This window comes from Patella vulgata, chromosome 4, assembly GCF_932274485.2.
Source record: "Patella vulgata chromosome 4, xgPatVulg1.2, whole genome shotgun sequence".
NCBI lineage: Eukaryota > Metazoa > Mollusca > Gastropoda > Patellidae > Patella > Patella vulgata.
In genome coordinates this window covers 570181-590979 of record NC_065882.2, presented here as the reverse complement: position 1 = coordinate 590979, position 20799 = coordinate 570181, and the positions used below count along the sequence as shown (strand labels likewise).

General features: G+C 37.8%; 1 protein-coding gene across 1 annotated transcript; it reads left to right on the top strand.

Moving 5' to 3' along the window:
* The first annotated feature begins 9935 nt into the window (after positions 1–9935).
* On the top strand, positions 9936–13690 carry LOC126817648 (solute carrier family 46 member 3). Its single transcript, XM_050544755.2, has 2 exons — positions 9936–10339; positions 11682–13690. The coding sequence occupies exon 2, from the start codon at positions 11958–11960 to the stop codon at positions 13365–13367; it is 1410 nt and encodes a 469-aa protein (XP_050400712.2). The 5' UTR covers positions 9936–10339; positions 11682–11957; the 3' UTR covers positions 13368–13690.
* Positions 13691–20799: the final 7109 nt, after the last annotated feature.

The window sequence follows — 20799 nt, the reverse complement described above, 5'->3', positions numbered from 1 at the left end:
AGCCACCTCAACGACATAAAATCAGTATATTTCTAATTATAGCTTGATGGGTTTAGCATCCCACAGACCAGATTCAACTTAATACCCGATCAAATAGAGGCAATCATTGGGATAGGTGGAGCTTAGTGGTTACGTTAATATCGTATATTGAGTATAAACAGATCTATCGTAGTATTTATAATGATATCCCCCAGCTAGACCATTTATATTTCATCCCTATAAAGCCAATTTAATATCTTATCAAGAACTCAGAAATGTCAGAAATAAATACATATTAAATATATAGATAAACAGATGATATAAACCTGTTGTTTAAATTAAAGTCTCGGTGCGTCATTTAGTTGTAGTGGTGTAGTTTATCCAAAACACCCCACAGTTACACCTATTTAGGTGTTCAGTAATCATGAATATCCGTTACACGTGTTAGGTGTAGCTCTTTAAGTTGGAAAGGTATTACATTTTAAAAACGCTAGCTGTGGTGTAAAGTTTACACTAAATTAACACTGCTTATAGTTTTTAATTACACCCATTTTAACAGTTAAAGGTTCGCTGCGTCATTTAGCCTTATAGGAGTCCCTTGTGAACTAATCAGTTAAAGGCTCGTTGCGTCATTTAGCGTTATAGGAGTCCCTTGTGTAGTAATCAGTTAAAGGCTCGGTGCGTCATTTTGGCGTTATAGGAGTCCCTCGTGAACTATCAGTTAAATGTTCGGTGCGTTATTTAGCGCTATAGGAACCCCTTACAAATTACACCTTGTAAAAGTTTGATCTGTAATAGGAATATTCGTCCAAACAATTGGTTAATTCCGTTTAATTTATACAAGGTTATGATAAATTAAAATTTCGTCGTTTTATGCTGTTCGCTATGTAACAAGACGCCGCCATCTTTTATTGGTAGCGGAGAAAACTTATGGAGGTAGTTTAAATACGATTATATAGATGCCGGGAGATTATCTGGTATTGATATATTGATTTTGTTTTCTTATTTAAATGTTAAATAAACAATCTGGGTACATATTTAGCGTGTATTAAGCTATAAGAAAATGGGTCGGACAGCTTTCACAGCCATAATTTCAAATGTAGAAAAACATAATTAAAGGAACAATAACACTCTTGCTAGATTGACAGCTTCAGAAAATAAATAATAGCCTTATTCTAAGCACTAGATGTTTAAGTGTCCTACCTGTTGTGTAAATTATCTATTAAATCCTATTTTACTTGTCCAGAGGGTTCGAAAATATTTTTAAATTGAAGTTTCATTTGAAATGGTTTACGTTAGACGTTTCAAACCATTATGTTGAATTTTTCAAAATTTTTAAATAAGGTGTGTTAAGATGAAATTTGTATCATCAATTAATTGGAATATTGTAAAATAGTACAATTTGTTGACCAGAATAAAGATTGGGACATATTATTCAGTTACAACAAGAGTGGTATTGAGCCTTTAATCTCACCGAGTACCATTTATTTCAATTCAATAGTATCTGTAATTCATCCTATAAAGTCAATAAAAGTAGACGAAAGCATCTTGTTGCACACTCTCTCTCTATATCTATTTCTCTCTCTCTCTGTTTTTAATCATAGACCATCAATAATACATTGTAAATTGAAATTTCATGTCAGCCATTAAATATGGCAGCAATTAAAAACTAAACAGAGCGTGTTCTTTGGTTCGTGTCACTCGATAGAACCAGAAAAAAACAATGGGCGTGATATATTAATGTCATGGATGTCGAATGGCTAGACAGATATCGAACTGAACAACGCAATAATTCATCTAGACGCCATCTTATAATGACAACACCAACACGACGAGTTTAATAAACGTTTTATTTGCCCATCATTCTAGAATTATATTTATACGCCTGCGAATCGTTTGATATGAGGGACGACTTTGCTGGTAGCGGTAGACGTATTAAAAACCTTTGCCAACCTGTAATTTCCTCCTGAGCTTCAAATGGATTCTCGTGAAGTTAACCCAGAATAACATCAAAATAAGCCAGACAGATGATATCTCATTGTTCACCTTGATGGCGGGTCCATGTTTATGTCACGTACGAAATTTGACAGAAAAATATGTCGCATTTAGATCGAACTAACAATTGGCCTTCGATTTGTTTGACCGTGATTTTCGTCATATTTGCCAGGATTGTATGTAAAGTCAACTATCGTCAGAATCAATGCTTGCCCCTAGATGTGTGTGGGTGTCTGTGGGTGTTTGTGTTGTGGGAGGGAGGGAGTGTGCCAAAGAGCTGTTATGTACGCTTTAAAAATATCGACAGCCAGTGAAATGTTGTTTTCTATGATCGTAACCGTTATCGATCAACTATTTTATGCCAAAATAGGAATGTCTGTGTAGTTAAAGAGACAGAGAGGGAGAGAGAGAGAGAGAGAGAGAGGGGGGGGGAGATGAGATTTAACGTCCACTTCGGGACTAACACATGGTTTAAGTTTATTTCAATAAATCGATTGGGGCTAGGAGAAAACCCACGAGGTTGGACAGGCGACCCTACTCCTTGTCACGTACAACCGTGGATTCAAAACCACCCCAGATAACTCAATGACAGACCTTATGATACAGCGCGCATGTCCTAACCATTTGGCCATCCTCCCGCCCTCCCACCCGTCTGTGTAAAACGTGAAGAGGAAAACGTGAGAGGTATGCCACATAAAACTCGGTTCATTTCCCACAATCTGATTACAATACAGATCTATATTTCGTTTCGTTTTTTTATACTTTCGATGGCTTCTACTACATGAAGATCCGCTTATAGTGAATGGTCTCGTTAGGGGTTATATGAACGGCTTTTGATCTATGACGTCAGACATTTGATTAACCAATCAGCGTTGATGTTTCTAGTAACTCGTCGAAACAGACCGTTTCATTGGCTAATCCCCAATATCAACCAGAACGCGTGTTACATGACAACTCTTCCAGATCCTAGTGTAGTAAAGACAAGTAAAATTTTGATTTATAAAAAAACGAAACGAAATAGGATCTGTGTTTTATTCAGATTGCATTTTCCATATTGTCGAACACAATTTAACAAAAACGTTTTCATATAAAACCAAAGAATAGGATTATATATTTTCATGTTCATAGTGGACTGTAACCATTTAACTGTAACCTAAAACACATCCCATTAAAGACAGATAGATCACGTGGCTACTGTATCCATAATTGTAATTACGCATAAGATGGGTGTACCCCTGTACGCCCCGGTGTCAATATATTTTAAAAATATTCTACTTATGTATTTCATCCAACCTTATGGGTTGGGTGGCCGAATGGCGCGCGTTGTATCTTATCCTAACCCTAACACTTTTGACGAAATCTGCAATGGGTCTTGGCTTTTAGCCCTAATCGTTGGGTGGGTCTTGGCTTTTAGCCCTAACCGTTGGGGGGGGGGTATGGTCGAATGGTTAGCACGTACGCGCTGTATCATAAGGTCTGTCATTGAGTCGAGTGGCGTGGTTTCTATTCCCCGGTTGTACGTGACAAGGAGTAGGGTCGCCTGTCCAACCTCGTGGGTTTTCCCGTGTCCTTCCTCGCACTGCTAAAGACCCCTAAGCGCAAGTGAATTATTGAGATAAAATAAAATTATATGTTAGTCCCGAAATGACTTAGTTGTGTCGAGTGTACGTTAACCCCCCCCCCTCTCTCTCTCTCTCTCTCTCTCTCTCTCTCTCTCTTTCTTATTTATTTCAAAAGGTCCAGTGTAGCATGTTTAAGAGAAAGTCATCGAACCATACTGTCTGGGGTTAGACCGAGCACTTGTCATATATGTCATTCATTCTAAGACTTTGTACAATCATTACCATGTTACCTGTTCAGAACTCCTCGTTTCCTTTCGATCGAACAAATTTTTGATGCAGTGCTGCTAACGTCGATATTTTAGTATTCAGAATAAAAATGCAGACGGAAGCAAGAGTCTTAAGTAACATTTTCTTGATATAAATTCCTCCCCTTGGTTGTAAAGATTCTAAAAATTGATTCGTGTAGGATCCAAAAATATTTCAGTTTTTTTGGTTAATTCCAGACTGTATATTATAAAACTAGAGATGTGTCGCATAATCTATTTGAATAAACAAAACCGTGGTCTATACCTTTAAAGAGACTGTCGCATTTTAGAGAGTGAGAGAGATAGAGAGAGAAGGAGAGAGAGAGAGGGGGAGGGGGAGTAACGTCCACTGGACACAGACTATGTCATTTCGGGACTAACATATGGTTCAATTTTATTTCAATAATTCGCTTGTGCGCAGGGGTCTTTAGGAAACCAGAGGACCCGAAGAGAACCCCGAGATTGGACAAGTGACTCTACACCTTGTCACGTACAACCGGGGGATCGAAATCACACCAGCTGACTCAGTGACAGACCTTATAATGCAACGCGCACACGCTAACCTTTCGGTCATCCACCCCCCCCCCCCCCCCGTCGCACTTTAGACATGGCAAGGTTTTGGGGGGCGTTTGGAAAAATTGGACCAGGAAAAATTTATGAAACGTTTTCTATTTTCTCTTTTTTTTTGCTGGAACATTAATAGTTTATCGTATCATCTTGTAAGATATGGCGAACGTATCATGATTTTACTTTGTTATGTTTTTCACCACATGAGTTCCACAAGATATTGTACATACACAAAATAAAAATTTTTGGTCTGTGGTGGGGGTTTTTTTACAACAAGATATTGGACGGGAATAAAATCTGCCTAACCTCGTGGAATTTAACTAGGTCTTCTGGCTAACCAAGTGGGTTTTCTTAAAGTTAATAATTATATATTTTATGAGAGTTTCGACATGGCATAGTTTATTAGAACAATGGCCGTGTCGATCGAACGGTCAGGCCGCTGAACTCTTGACATGGATGTCACGAGAAAAACCTGAGGCTAGTGGTTCGAATAGCTTTACTCCATGACACGGGAGCTGCAGTGACTCAGTGAGTAAGACGCTGGCTCGTTAACCATGAAGTCTTGGTAACCATGAAGTTCCTCGGGATTTTCCGGTGCGGGTTCCTCTCTGCCTTTGGTGAAAACACAGTGTCATGTCATTCGGGTGGGACGAAAACAGAGATATTGTGTACTTGGTAGTTGTAATTCGATAAAAAAAAAAAAGGTAGGTCGCAGTGCCTCTGTCCAGACGAAATTTCTCTCAAAGCACATTGTATGACGCATGCCCGCCTTCATGCCCAGTTCGGAGCAGAACAGTAGGACGTTTAAAAAACCCATCACATTTCATTTTGTATTTCAGTGATTTTGAAAATTGAGTTTTAGGCTTTACGACGACGTTCGCTTGTTAAAAGGTAGTGACAAAAACATGTAGACCCTAGGTATTTTAGTTTCATTAGATAATTAACATCGGAGAAGGACGTCCGGATACGATTATTTTTACCCCGTATTGCGCGTGTAACCATATATAGGCATGACATTATCATATGTATCTTAAAACATAATTCTTCTACATAACTTCATATTTCTACAGAAAATTATAAAATGGTCCCGCATAACTAACTTTCAATGTCTTTATATCCGTATGTTTCTTCTCCTGGTGTCCTAGTTATTGATATTTTTATATCTGCCCATCTACACATCCACCATTTAGACATTCAGTGCGGGTGCTATATTCAGATTTCAGTCTAATTAAAACACAAGTCCTATTTCGTTTCTTTTTTTATAGTTCAAAATTTCGTTATAGTTGTCTTTACTACACTAGGATGTGGAAGAGTTGTTATATAACCCGCGTTCTGGTTGAAGTGAGGGATTAACCAATGAAACAATCTGTTACGACGAGTAACTTGTAACCGCGATTACCCAAACATATTGAGAACCACGGTAGAACATCAGTGGATGGGGTAAAAAACGTGGTTAACACGTGGACGTCAAAAACGACTTGACAGTTGCAATTCGACAACGATCAGGCGGCAACATTGCTGCCCGAGCAATCACTCCCTCGTGACACACTACACGTCGTATATCCGTCTTCATTATTCCAGTTGCAGAAAAGCAGAAAATGAAATGGGGTTTAACGTCCTACTGTTCTGCTTCAAACTGGGCTAATGAAGACGGGCATACGCCATACAGTGTGCTATGAGGGAAATTTTGCCCGAACAGCGGAACTACGGCCTACTCTTATATCGAATTCAAACTGTGAGGGATCTTTTACGTGCACGCCAATGTATACACAGGACCTCGTTTTTTGGTCCCATCCGAACGACTAGACAGTTGTCCTTGTCAGGCAGAAAAGCAGCATGTTAAACCCCACTTCATTACATTTTATTTTTCCTCTAGCTGGTGATTAAAAGTAAAATTTGCTGATATCACCAAATTCTACAAACCAATACTTTATATTGTAATTTATCACCCAATAATACATTCTACAGTAGATATCGCTTATGTGATATAATTCATAATCTACTGCGATATCTCCTTAGGAAATATTGCTTTACATGTATTTGATTGGTCAGTTAAAACGGAACTACTTTTTTTTTATTTTTAAAGAACAGTTCATTTCTTATTAAAAGTACCTTTTTTTTTTAATTAAAAAAGAACTATTGTTATTCAATTGACCTTGATGGAAACACTGGGTCAATATAAAGGACATTGCAATGGTTGAATTGCTGTCAAAAAATGATGTATTACTACGCCGTAATGTTCAGTAAAAGTGAAATCTACAGCAAAGAATTATATTTATCTATTTGTGCATGTAAGAAGGGATTGGGTGATAAATAAAATCTCCTACTCGTCTTTTTTGATATAAAAAATATCAACACTCGTTGATAAAGTAAAAAAAGACTGGTAGGAGATTCTCTATATCATCCACATCACGATTAATTAAAAATAACTTTTTCTTTAAAAAGATTCAAAATATAGCTTTATGAAACCTTTGACTTTTTTATCGCACATGAGAAGGGTGTGATTTATACAAATGTCAAACACAGACAACCTTGATTATATAAAACCCTGTTATCTGATCCAGGATGTGTTGGGTTTTTCATTGTATTCTAGTCGGTATTATGTTCTATTGAAGACGAGTCTGTATAGTCTTAGTTAAAACTCTAGTACAATAGAAATGAAATGGTATTTTACATCCTTATTGTCGACACCAATCTAATGTAGTAGTACCTGAGTAGTGGGGGAGAGAGAGAAATGGGGTTTAACGTCCACTCGACACAAACTAGGTCATTTCGGGACTAACATATGGTCCAATTTTATTTCCATAATTCGCTTGCGCGTAGGGGTCTTTAGCAGTGGGATGAAACCGAAGGACCCGGAGAAAACCCACGAGGTTGGACAGGCGACCCTACTCCTTAATGATACACCGCGCAAGGGCTAACCACTAAGCCATCCAACCCCCCACCTGAGTAGTAGAATTGTTTTTATGGGCGTAGAAGGTAAATTATTAATTGAATATTTTTATAAGTCACAAATCTTGTGGAACTAATGTAGTGAAAAACACCACAGATCAAAAACAATATCAAAATTATTCTGACCAAAAACACTCTAAAATCTTGTGGAATGCGGTACCGCACAGGGCGATAATGGGGTCTGACAAGAAATTTATGAAAAAATGGTATTTTTTTATTTCCAGTAACTTTTGGAACTCTGAAAAACACCACAAAAAAAGCCCCAAACCATGCCGTTCGAAGAAGAGTATAAGATCGAAACGTTGTTGTCCGGTCAATATTTCTCTGATGTGTTAGTCTCAGAAAATGTGGTTTTGACGAAACGTCATACCGCTTCCTTTCTTTTCTCTAAATTTACACATTGGGAATTAAAATAGACTTACACAATACTTCAAACATACCTGGGCATATTGTCAAATTTATAACAGGGGCCACAGTGGATTAGTAAGGCGTTAGCTCATTCACCACGTGTTCCTGGCTGGGACTTTCCCTGTGTCATTGGTCCAAGGCGGGGGCATGGCAAGGAACAGTGTCTATAGTCGTTCGAGCGGAACGGAAACCCGAGGTCCCGTGTACACGTTGACGCCCACATGAACGACCCCTTCACGTGATCAGAAACCTATCAAATCACGTGGACAGTATAACTATAAATAGCTATATATGTCGCCCATCATGTGATATTTGTCTGACGTAAGCCAGATTGATTTATGAAAAATATGAGCCCACTTTACTTCGTGTTTAAATAAAGTAATTATAGGGTTTTATTTATACTGCTGGAATGAGGAAGAACGCCATCTTATCCCGACCAATCACAAACCAAAGACAGAATCTGTGGGCTTCTTTTATATTTGAATTTGGATTTACCCGTAATGAGGCTATCTTTATGTATGGACTTCCAGTCATCAATTTCAGATCACAGAATTTAGTGACGTTTATAGACATCTAGAGGCTATGACCTTATTTAGAATTGGATTACCACACAAATCGACATGTAACTGGTAACTTTGTTCTCATTCAGTTTAGGTGTAACAGATATTGTGTTTTATTTTATGATCAGTAGTGTAATACCGCGTTTTATCAGTGAAATAAAAGTGTTATTCCACTGGCTAGCAGTGAAATACCTAAAATGATTGTAAAATCATAAAATAAATAGAACATTTGTCGTTTTGTCGTGAATAACATATTTTATTTCATCTCTAAGCAAGAAAACGTTTATATTTTCACTCATGCTACGCATTCGTGAAAATATAAGTTTTCTTGCTTCTCGATGAAATACAATATGTTATTCACTCTAAAACGACAAATATCCTCTATATATAAATAAAAAGCGCATGCCCACGCTCTGTACGTTGTTAGAGGAATGTTCAACGTGTATTCAAAACATAGGAAAAATTTGACGTTGAACTAAAAGTGATTTATGCATTTAGTCTAACAACACTAGATTTTTAGATTTTAGGTAATATAGAATACAGAGAGAGGGGGAGGGGGGGGGGGTAACGTTCATTCAACACAAACTACGTAATTTCGGGACTAACATATGGTTCAATTTTATTTCAATAATTCGCATGCGCGTAGGATTCTTTAGTAGTGGGTGGAAACTGGAGGACCCGGAGGAAACCCACGAGGTTGGACAGGCGACCCTACTCCTTGTCACGCCAGTTGACTCAATGACAGACCTCATGATACAACCCACACGCGCTATCCATTCGCCCCCCCCCCTCCACCCCCCCCCCACACCCCACCCACCCCCCACGAGGAAAACATATAACCTTAAGAGAAAATTGATTTGTCCTTGAAGGAAATGAAATTATATGTGATTTAACATCCTACTGTTCTGCACCAACCGGGCTAATGAAGACGAAACATACGCTATACAGTGTGCTATGAAGTATGCTATGATGTATATTGTACCCGGACAGCGGTTTTCAAGCCTCCTCTTCCTCGCTTTCCGATTGCTATGTATTCTGTACATATAATGTACATGCCAGTGTGTTCACGGCACTTTGGTTTTTTCTCTCCATCAGAACGACTAGACGCTGATTCTTGCATGTCCACCCATCCTACTGATAAGCGGGGATCCACGGTGGAACATCCATAGGGACCTTCTCTCGGCCAACCCCGGGTTCCTTGCTTAATGTACCAATACCTAACTCACTAATCCGTCGACGTTCCCAAACAATTAAGGAGAACTGTACGATAAGAGACAGACAAAACAAATCATGCCAATATAAGATGCATATTTACTATCTTTGAAGGGCATTTAGTGAACGGGATATATTATAATAAACTGACAACTTTATGGATAACATTGACTAGATTTATTAACTGTAACGTTTCAATGAGGATACCCTCATGCTTGATAACGGTGAGAATATCCTCATTGAAACGTTGCAGTTAATAAACCTATAAATGATATCCATAAAGTTGTCAGTTTATTATACAATATTAAAAAAGGCTTTTCTTTTCAGAAATTGTGCTATTTTAAAATCATATTATTTACTGCTCTTTACTAATAAAGATTAAAAGAGGCGTGCTGATATTGAGCTTTTTTCATTTCGCCATTACACAACAAAGTCTTTACAGTTATTCCTATTTTATAATCAAAGCTGCTTTGTATTGGAAATTACACCATGTTTAGACAACATATGTACATGTATAACGAAATAATCAAAGGGCTAATAAGGATATTTCCATATTGTAAGCCGTTAGCCGTCCCTTTTCATAGCAGAGCTGTTTATATCGATTGGACCTACTTCAATGACAGAATAGAATGATGGCCATTCGTTATGGTGACTGTGTACCGATTGGTTTTTAACATGCTGGCGGAATCTTATTTGAATCGCGATGCCACGTTACCTTGCTGATCGCATCGATGGAGAATAGGGAGGGATTTTACGGACGGTTTATCAAGAGTTCAACAGAACGAAAGTTTCTATAAGGGTAAATATTCTTTTATATCTAATTTTCATTGACCACGATTGAGTTTTGACAGAAGATTTGAGTCTGTGTTTTTGTTTGCATCAAATTAAAGAATGTTTGACTAAATTCTATTATATAAAATCAAATTTTACCTTGACAAAATTCTTTAATATAAAATTAAATTTCAGCTTGAATATTTTTTTTCGGCGATCGTTTTTTAAAGAATTTATTTCAGAGTTGTGTGTATGGTTATTTATTTTGTTTTTACCGTCTCTCATAAACTTGAACCTTTCTGAAACAGCCCTCCCTGTGCGGTTCCATTTCGGTTAGGCTTCTTTGTGGTGCACGGGAGATAAAATCATACCATTGCTTATAGCTCAGGAATTTTAAAAACAGTAGGAATTCTTAAAATATCCGATCTAATGGTCATTATCTTGTTGGGGGTGTTCAGATGATTTAGAGTTTATGATCGAAATTGACAATTAAAATTGATAATCAGATTTACCAATATTTCGCAATAATTCGAATTATAAGAATAGGATAAATATTGCGGATAACTCGGCGGATAACCCGGCGATGCCCTGGTTGTGTCCGTAACTCCGAAACCGGAAAGCGGTAAGGTCAACGTCATCTATCCTATGTTTCTCCCCGGTCCAAGCTACCCCTATACACCAAATTTCAGCCTCGGGAGAGCCCTGGTGTAGCCGTCAGGCTGACAGACAAACAGACAAGCGATAGTCACAAATACTAGTATAGATTTCTCCCGTCATAAGGCAATACCTATAATAACTCATTTTTATTTTTTATCAAAATTGAGTTAGAACCAAATTTGTAGTTACTAGTGTGTGTGCTTCCTGTTGTTGTACTAGATATTCCGATCTTTTCATTTTGTAAGCAGTTACACTCATGACACAACCTAGCAACTTCCTTCATTTGCCTAGTATACCACAGAAAAACCTAGTAACTCAATAGTCAAGTCAATGGATACGCTGGGGTTTAATATTCATCCATTACGTTTTCCTTTGTTTCGCAAAATAAGAAAAAAGTGAGTTACTAGGTGTTGCCTTTCGACGGGAGATGTGTATATGCTTGTACAAAAAAAAAGCCCAAATTGTGAAACCCACACCACATCATAAAACACGAATACAATACGTGGGGGATAATATTTCTTAAACCCACGCCTCGGTGTTACACAAAAATACAAATTGCATTGCTCAAAACTGAATGATTTCATTAAACTGAAATGTTCTTCCACAAGCGCGATTCGTGTTGACCACTGATCCTGAAATTTGATTTATTCTCAAATCACCACTAGGAAAAAAAAACAATTCGATTTATTTTCTAAATCTGTATTTATTTTCAGGGTTTAAATTAGACTGTTCCACGCTATTCTTGATTGAACGAGATGGATCTGTAATTTGTGATTGATTTGTGGGTGACATTCTTTACTCTTAGGGGGTTAAAAGTTTTAGAGGACGTAAAATACTGTGATTGATTTGTGGGTGAAATTATTTGTGTGTTTCTGTATTCGTCTGAGATTCTTACTCTTAAAGGATTATAAGTTTAAGAGGATATACGATATTCTGAACTGTGGATTAGAAAAGTTTCTTGTACGACGTTTTGAAGTGATCTGGACATCATGGCATCTAAGTGTTGCTCCAAACAGATAATGTTTGCTGGTTTGATATTTTTCTTGTACAAAGCCGGAGAGTCGATGTTAGATGCCACGATTCGTCCGTACATCATCCAAGCAGTTTGTCGGGATAGATATCGTGATAATGTGACGATTTGTTACGATACATCGATGCAATCGCAAGGACAACAGGAAGACATACAGAGCGCAGCCTCCAACTATTTGATCTATTATCGGATTCTTGTTAACGTCCCCGCCATTCTCTTAGGCCTGGTGTGGGGAGCATGGAGTGACCATCATGGCCGGAAGTTGCCCATGATGATTCCCAGTTTAGGCAGTGTGTTCGCGGTGTTGTTATATGTGGCCAGTTTACGCTCCATTGATTGGACTCTTGTATTGATTATGTGCGGTTCGGCAGTTCAAGGGATATTTGGTAAAAGTTCGGTTATAACCATGGCAGTGAATAGTTACGTCTCCGACATCACAGATCAAGACAACCGAACGGGATCACTAAGCCGTTTGCTGGCTATGAATTATTTTGGGTTGTTCGTTGGTTCGCTTCTTTCTGGCACTCTGCAGGAATACACAGACCTGAAGACAACATTTACCGTAGTCTGTTTCCTTCATGCTTTCTCAGTACTGACCACAGTTGCTTTCATCAAGGACACGGATCCAGATTCTTCCAAGGAAAAGACACAGGAGAGCTCTTGTAAGGTGTGCACTCCCACGGGATTACGGGAATCTTTTACAGTTCAAATGAAATTGAGTAAAGTCAACTCCACCCGAGTCTTCACAACATTAGTCTTCATAACCCTGATGAACCAAACATGTAAAGTCGGAGATCAGGATGTCACGGTGCTCTTCGTGAAGAAGTATCCTCTGGAGTGGCCGACGTCCTGGTATGGATACCTCCTCTCCCTGGACTACACGGCCATGGGAGCAACTCTCATGATCTTGACTCCGGTGTTATCAACCTACGGTAAAGTCCCGGACACGGTTATAGTAATTATTGGTATCTGCTGCAAGCTCGTGCGTTCTCTTTGGGCGGGTTTCTGTTACGAGACATGGATGGTATATTCATCAGTTCTTATCGGAGCTTTGGGAGGAATGATCGTATCTGCAGTTCGATCTTTAGTCAGTAAGAATGTGGATGATAGCGAGATAGGGAAAGCCTTCGCTGTTTTGGCCTGTGCTGAAACGGGGTCTAAAGTAATCGGTTCCGTTGTATTTAATTATGTATATGGAGCTACTGTTCACGTTTACGCTGGTTCGGCGTATCTCATGGAAGCTGGTATCTATATGTTTGCGTTAGCTATCGCTGTTTGCTTGTACAGAGATCTGAAACTATCTGGTGCCTACGATCTCCTGAAGGGTAACTCCGAGGAGAAGAAGGGGGTTGTGGAATATAAAGATTGATGTGCTTAATATCTAGTGAAATATTTCGTGTGTGTGTGGGGGGGGGGGGCTTTAATGCATGTATTTTAAAGGCAACTCCGGGGAGAAGACGCCGGGTTGTGAAAATACAAAGATTGGTGTTCTTAACATCTAGTGAGAGATCTGGCGTGGGCTTTAATATATGTGTCTGGATGTTAATTCCGAGGATAAGAAGGATATTATGTGGAATATAAACGTTGAAGTTCGAGACATCTAGTGAAGGATTTGGAAGTTGATGTTAATGTGTGTATCTGTATATGTGTATAATCACAATGTCAAAATATTACCAATTATTATTCTAAAAATTGATTGCATTGTGTTAGAAATCAAACTCTCAACATTGTTAAACCCGTTAGTGAAATTACTGTGCTACGCGGTTGATATTCGCTCTATGGTAGTGTTTCCCAAGTCAACTTGGTACGCAGGTGGTCCGCGGGGAATTAGGAGGTTCGTCAAACAAGATGACCAAGCGATGGACCTTCGCTCTTTGGTAGTGTTCCCCAAGTCAACGGGGTCCACAGGGAATTAGGAGGTTCGTGATACAAGATAGCCAATCGAATTGTTATTAAGGTGGCATATGTTAGGGTGGCCTTAAGCCCCTTAATTTGGTTGCCCTTGACTGGGCAGGGTAACTCCAGAGCGGGGTGGAGATCATTCGGAGTTTTGCAAAATATCACAAGGGGCCCGCTATTGGGAAAACGTTGGCTGATATTGTCGACACTGTCATTTACGCCCAGACTGTGTCGGGATGGAGCCACATAGCCATACTAACATGTGTTTTGCACCCAGCGTAGCAAAGGTATAATTTGTTTTGGACCCAGCTATCCATAAGAACATTACAAATTTACAGACAAACGGCCATAATCCTTCTCGTTATCATTAAATTTCTAGAAAATATCGTGGTTTTTTTGGGAGGAGGGGGGGATTGAGTGGGGTAGGGGGGTATTTAACGGGCATGGTTAAAACGTGCACTCAGATTTTCGTCTGGATTCGCCCAGTGTAAAAGACAAGTACAATATCTTTGAAACTCCCAGCATGGTCGATAATGGGCAGTATGTATAGGCTACACAAATAAATTGCTGATGGTATCGCAGGCGAATACAATATTGACCCTAAATGAAAATAATACGTCTCAAAATGGGCCTTTCGTGTTGTGTAACCTATTTTTACAACACCTTGGTATTTAGATGTGCGATATTAGATACGTACTTCCACCTTTTATAGGGGGGGGTAGATGTCCGAATGGTTAGCCTGTACGCGTTGTATCATAAAGTCTGTCATTGAATCAACTGACGTGGTTTAGATTCCCCTGTTGTACGTGACAAGCGGTAGGGTCGCCTTTCTAACTTCGTGGGTTTTCTCTGGGTCCTGTGGTTTCCTCTCACTGCTAAAGACCCTCACGCACAAGCGAATTTTTGAAATAAAACTGAACCATGTGTTAGTCCCAAAATAACCTAGTTTATGTCGAGTAGGCGTTAAACCCTATCTCTCTCTATCTATCTCTCTCTCTCCCTACCTTTTATCCCGTGCCGAACAAAAGGGATATTGAATTGTTCATCCTTTGTCTGGGTTTCAGGGGTATAGCCTAAACCGTTCAAGATATCTTTATGTACACACATTAACCTATTTTATGACTGTTGTTTAAAAAGAAATGTATCACATTTAGTAATATTTGTGTTTCCATGGAAACAAATTTGACTTAGTTTTTGGCAATCTGGTTTGTTATACTAGTACTTTCGGTGGTCTCGTATTGTGAATAGGATGGAATAGGATATATGTTTTAATCAGATGGATTCTTTCGGCAGCGGATGTTTATGATTGTTTGCTTCCCCATCCTCCCCACTTGCTATTTCGTCCAATGGATTCCATCCTTTGAATACCAGCTAGAACAAATATATAACGAATCTCATTACTCAAAGGTGAAATGTTTTAATATGTTGACATCTCCAGATCGATTTCATTTCAGAATTGATTTTCGATCAATATGAAGAACCGTTGAAAAGTGTTTTTCTCTGTAATCGGAAGAAGCATGTCTCGAATCTTTCTCAAATTATCCACGCGAATAGATTCCGACGTTTATATAATGGCTTGATTTATTTCTCGTTTCGCGGCGATTCCTTAAATTTAAGATCAATTATTCCAAGTCAGTCATCCCTTAAAACTAATTTCTCCTTCAAATGGAGGATGGAGACTTTTTATATTGATTAGGGTAGTTAAAATTCATTGATAATATGCGTATTAATACGATGAATGGTGAACCCTAAAGATGGCGGAAATTACTTGATTAATACGTCTCTTGTTCTATTTCCGGTCAGACATGTGAAAGGATATCTTCACTAAATACAAACCCATTTTTTTTTTGCATTCGGTGTTATTGATAATAATCAGAATTTCAAAATTAAGAAAAATACCCAATTCAACGAATATTTTTTCTAAACTCAGACTTTACTCGAAATTCAATCGTTATTGCCCGGTTATAAAAATTCACTTCCATATCATATAATAGTGTTGAATTCGTTTTACGAACATTTTTTTAAAGGGATATTTTTTTAAACCCAGGCTTTACTCGAAAATCGATCAAATTGCAAAATGTTGATGAATTTGTGAATTGTTTGTCTTTAATTCCTTAAATATTTTTGTAGCGTAGATTGTTTATTATCGTAGCAACGGTACTGGACAAACAAGATTAAGTCTCGATTATCCATTGTATCATTAAATATTTTAATCTCTCGGGCGTTCTAATCCCTGCAATCCGATAATCTAGAGAGTTGATTGTAGGCTTGCCATGTTAATGCCAAAATATTTGAAGTCAAAAAAAATAGTTCGATTTAGCTCTTACGTAATGCATGAAAGGTATCTATTAATAGGAAAACATTGAAATAACACACGAGTCGCCTAACTCGCAATTTGCGATATAAATATAAAAGTGCCAATTAAAATTTTATTTTGGTGAAAATATTTTGGATGTACTGGCGATTCTTTTTGAGAACTGGCGGCAAAAAAATCTGATCGTATATAACCTAGATTAACATTTACATTGGGTGTCAATCACGTGGTGGATTACTATGAATTAATCAATTAGCTGATAATCCGGATCTTATCAATCAGTAATACTTCAAAAGTGTCTCGGATTAATGATTAATTTATTGATAATTGCCAACAAGTCTGTCTTAAGCCATAATGGCCGACAGTTCTTTCCGAAGAGAATTAAATATTTTGATAGATGAATTCCGTTTACTGTGGCGTCATTATACAAGCGTGCCTAATCTGGTATTTTTATTTCAAATTCTACGATTGGTAAGAAAAGTAAGTACGATTTGAATAGCGACGATTCTCGAGTGAAAAAACGGTCCGCCATTTGCTTCATATTACCGCCGCCAAAATGCTCTAAAGTGAACGGCAAGTACAATTGTAAGAATCTCTTACAAATAAGATTGAAATTTATTATCATTCTATCAGGGATTCAGATTCAGATACCTTTACGGTACCTGAAAATAACAATAGGCCTATTGTACACGCAAAACATAAATTTATAGATAATTGGCTATCCTTATTGATGTATTAATACTGAAATTTATTGTGCAATACGGTGTCGCTGATATAAAATATGATCTGAAAACTGGACTAATGTAAAGACGGATTTTGTAAGTTGTTGTATATTGTATATACCGGTTATTGTTTAGTATCAGTCCTACCTGACTGTAATTATATCACTTATTGTTTTATAATAAGCCCACCTGAGAAATAAAATTGCTGCATTTTTGTAGATAAAAATTATCATCCATTTTGGCAGAGAAAAAAAAAAGAAAGCCAATGTGAGCATTACACGACGTTTCAACAAATATTCTCTTGTCGTTATCAAACACAAGGTAAAAATTAATATGATACAAAAAAATACAAATTTCACAATATTGTAGTTAAACCAGTTACTATTAATTAAACGTTCAGCTATTAATTAAACGTTCAGCTATTGATTAGACGTTACGCTATTAATTAAACGTTCAGCTATTGATTAGACGTTACGCTATTAATTAAACGTTCAGCTATTGATTAGACGTTACGCTATTAATTAAACGTTCAGCTATTGATTAGACGTTACGCTATAAATTAAACCTTCAGCTATTAATTTAATGAAAACTCGTGGACAGCTGACAGAATAATGAGCGTATTTCCTATCTAGTTAATTCCTGGTAGGTGTGTCCCCAAAGTTCGTTCGTCCGTTCCTGGACTTTTACGTTCACCTTCATTTTATAAATTATTGAAAATTGTCCAAATAATTTTACGCGAGTACAGGGAATCATCTAATTCAATTCGAACAATATTTTATTCATTTGCCAAAGATATAAGTTCTTTCTTAAAGCGATAATTTCATATTTTCTGAGAAAGTCAAAACATAATTATATCTATGTCTTTTGCTCAATAGGTTATCAACTCACTATTATACGATCATGGGCATTATTTCCCACCCTTAAAAATCATTGACACAGGAAATAATAACACAATTACCCCCCTTGTTTTCCTATTACCTCCATGGAATAGCTATGTTCAAACGTTTGAATTTGAAGCTAAAAATGATATTTTTGCCAATTTCTCAGCTGGCAATAGTGAATTATAGGATTAATAGGATTATTTTTTAACAAGGTGGGACTGTTTATAGATACCATCTATTTTATGGCTTTATTTTAATACATTTTAAAAATATGAAATTGTAACTTTAAGTAGATCATTCCATATTAATAATAACATTTTATTAAGTTTTCCGAGATATTCGAGACTCGTTAATTCACAATGGATAATTTGCTATATAAAAAAAGTTCGGATATTGGATGAAACAGAACAATTTGATCGGGGTTTTGATTTATCGTGCGATAACGTAATTAGTTTTCGTGTGTCGATATCAAGATTTATCCCGACTTTTATTACTCGTGTTAAAAATAATGATTTTAATAACGTGTACTTCTACAATTGATCTATATAATATTTACAAGGTTTCTCCATTGATCTGGTTGGTGTGATGCAATTTGCGCCAGAATGAGATTTTTAGAGAAAATCCAATACTGATTTAACGACTGACGAAATAAAATTATTGAAATAAGACCTGGTGGCCATTCTGCATACAGAGATCGATCTACAGCATACTTTGAGAGTAAATCTCTGTCCTGAATGACCGCCATATCTAAAAATTAGGATACTGTTTTGTAATGCGTCTCTACTGCGTTTCACATCCGGCATACACACAAAGACTGAAATGAAATGAAATGAAATGGGGTTTAACGTCCTACTGTTTTGCTCCGAACTGGGCTAATGAAGACGGGCATACGCTATACAGTGTGCTATGAGGGAAATTTTGCCCGGACAGCGGCACTACGACCTACTCTTATATCGAATTCCAACTGTCAAGGGATCTTTTACGTGCACGCCAATGAGTACACGGGACCTCGGTTTTTCGTCCCATCCGAACGACTAGACAGCTGTCCTTGTCAGCCCCTCCGTCCTGCATCACCACGCCGGAAAATCTGGATGAACTTTCTCGGCCAATGCAGGGATCGAACACCCGACCTCCAGGCTAGCGAGCCAGCGCCTTACCAACTGGAGTGATTTTTCCAAGGTTGTACGTGACAAGGAGTAAGATCGCCTGTCAAAAATTGTGGGTTTTCTCCGGGTCCCCCGTTTCCTCCCGGTTTATGTCGAGTGGATGTTAACCCCCCCCCCCTCTCTCTCTCTCATTATCCCAGGTAGGATGTAAACAGTGTATTGATGATTGTATTAGATTTAATACCTAGTAATTCCTCTTGTTACATGTCACTCAAACATCTTGTATTATCCACGCTACACCAATCTGATTAAAACACAGATCCTATTTCGTTTCGTTTTATATAGTTCAAAAGTATAAAAGTATAAAAAAAAACGAAACGAAATATAGATCTGTATTTTAATCAATTTGGTAGTACAGAGAATTACGGCCTTTATCTTTTGACGACCCCGTATAATTGCATTGATCTATCCGAATAACCATGAAGATCCGTGCATAAAAATAAATTTTATTGCAATCGAAACATTGAAGCTAGAGGAAAGGAAACTAATCATAAAGCTGGACACAATTTTATAGAAATGAAATGGGGTTTAACTTTTTAACATTTTCTAATGGGCTAATGAAGACGGGTATACGTCATACTTGGACGTTGTGTCTATAGACAGGGGTATTTCTGTCTATTCTTCATCAAATAGCCTACTAAGGGTTAGGGCTAAAAGCCAAGACCCATTGCAGATTTCGTGATTGGCCACGAGATGTAAATATGGTTAGGGTTCTTATCCTAGCACAGCCCCTACCAACTGTAATGAGTTCTCTTAAAGTAGCTAAGGCTCTAACTCAATATTTAAGACAAAATAAACATTTTCCCATCGTGAACCATAATGCGTTTGAGGCTAGACATATTTCACAAGTCTGTCAAACGGTGATGCCATTGTCTTATCTGGAGAGCATGCACAATAAATACTGGAATAACCAGACGCTAGAGATTGCCATTCGATTGAGACACAACTGATTTGAAATTAGAATAAAAACGAAAACGATTGAATGTAAATCAGTTTATATACATTCATATTACATTATTATATTCGTTGTGACCCATTTGTTCCAATTTCTAGGTTCCAAATATTAGCGATTTGGCTCCTTTAAGTACACCCCGATGTGTACAGGGGCCATCGGCTTTTCGTTATATAGAAATTATAGGGGTGTTTATTTTGGCGACGTTTCAATGAGGGTTCTCGTTCTTTTTTATTCTGGTATAGACAACATTTTAGATAAGATATCAACAATTCATCACATTAATTCAAGGTATCATAAATCTGACAGACTTACAAAAGAATCAAACAACAAAGGAGAGAGAGAGAGAGAGAGAGAGAGAGAGAGAGAAAGAGAGAGAGAGAGATTGGGTTTACCGTTCACTCGACACAATAGGTCATTTCAGGACTAACACATGGTTCATTTTTTTTCCAATAATTCGCTTGCACATAGGGGTTTTTAGCAGTGGGAGGAAACTAACAAGGTTGGACAGGCGACCCTACTCCTTGTCACGTATAAGCGGAAAGTCTAAACCGCGCCAGTTGACTCAATGACAGATTTCACACACAAGCGTTAAAGGACAATATTGGTGCCAGTCATTATCACATATGTGTTAGAGCTGGTTAAACACATTCCAAATATACTTTTAACACAGAGATCATTGCTACGATAGCTGAGTAATACAGGTTTCCCGTATCGGAAGTGACGAACGCCAAAGGAAAACACGAGTCGCCGCTCTATATACCTGACTGAAGCGACGAGTGATAACAGATACACGGCCGAATTTCTACTCACTAATAATTCCTTCGAAGACCAAAAGTTGTTATATGGGACTGTAAGAGGATATCT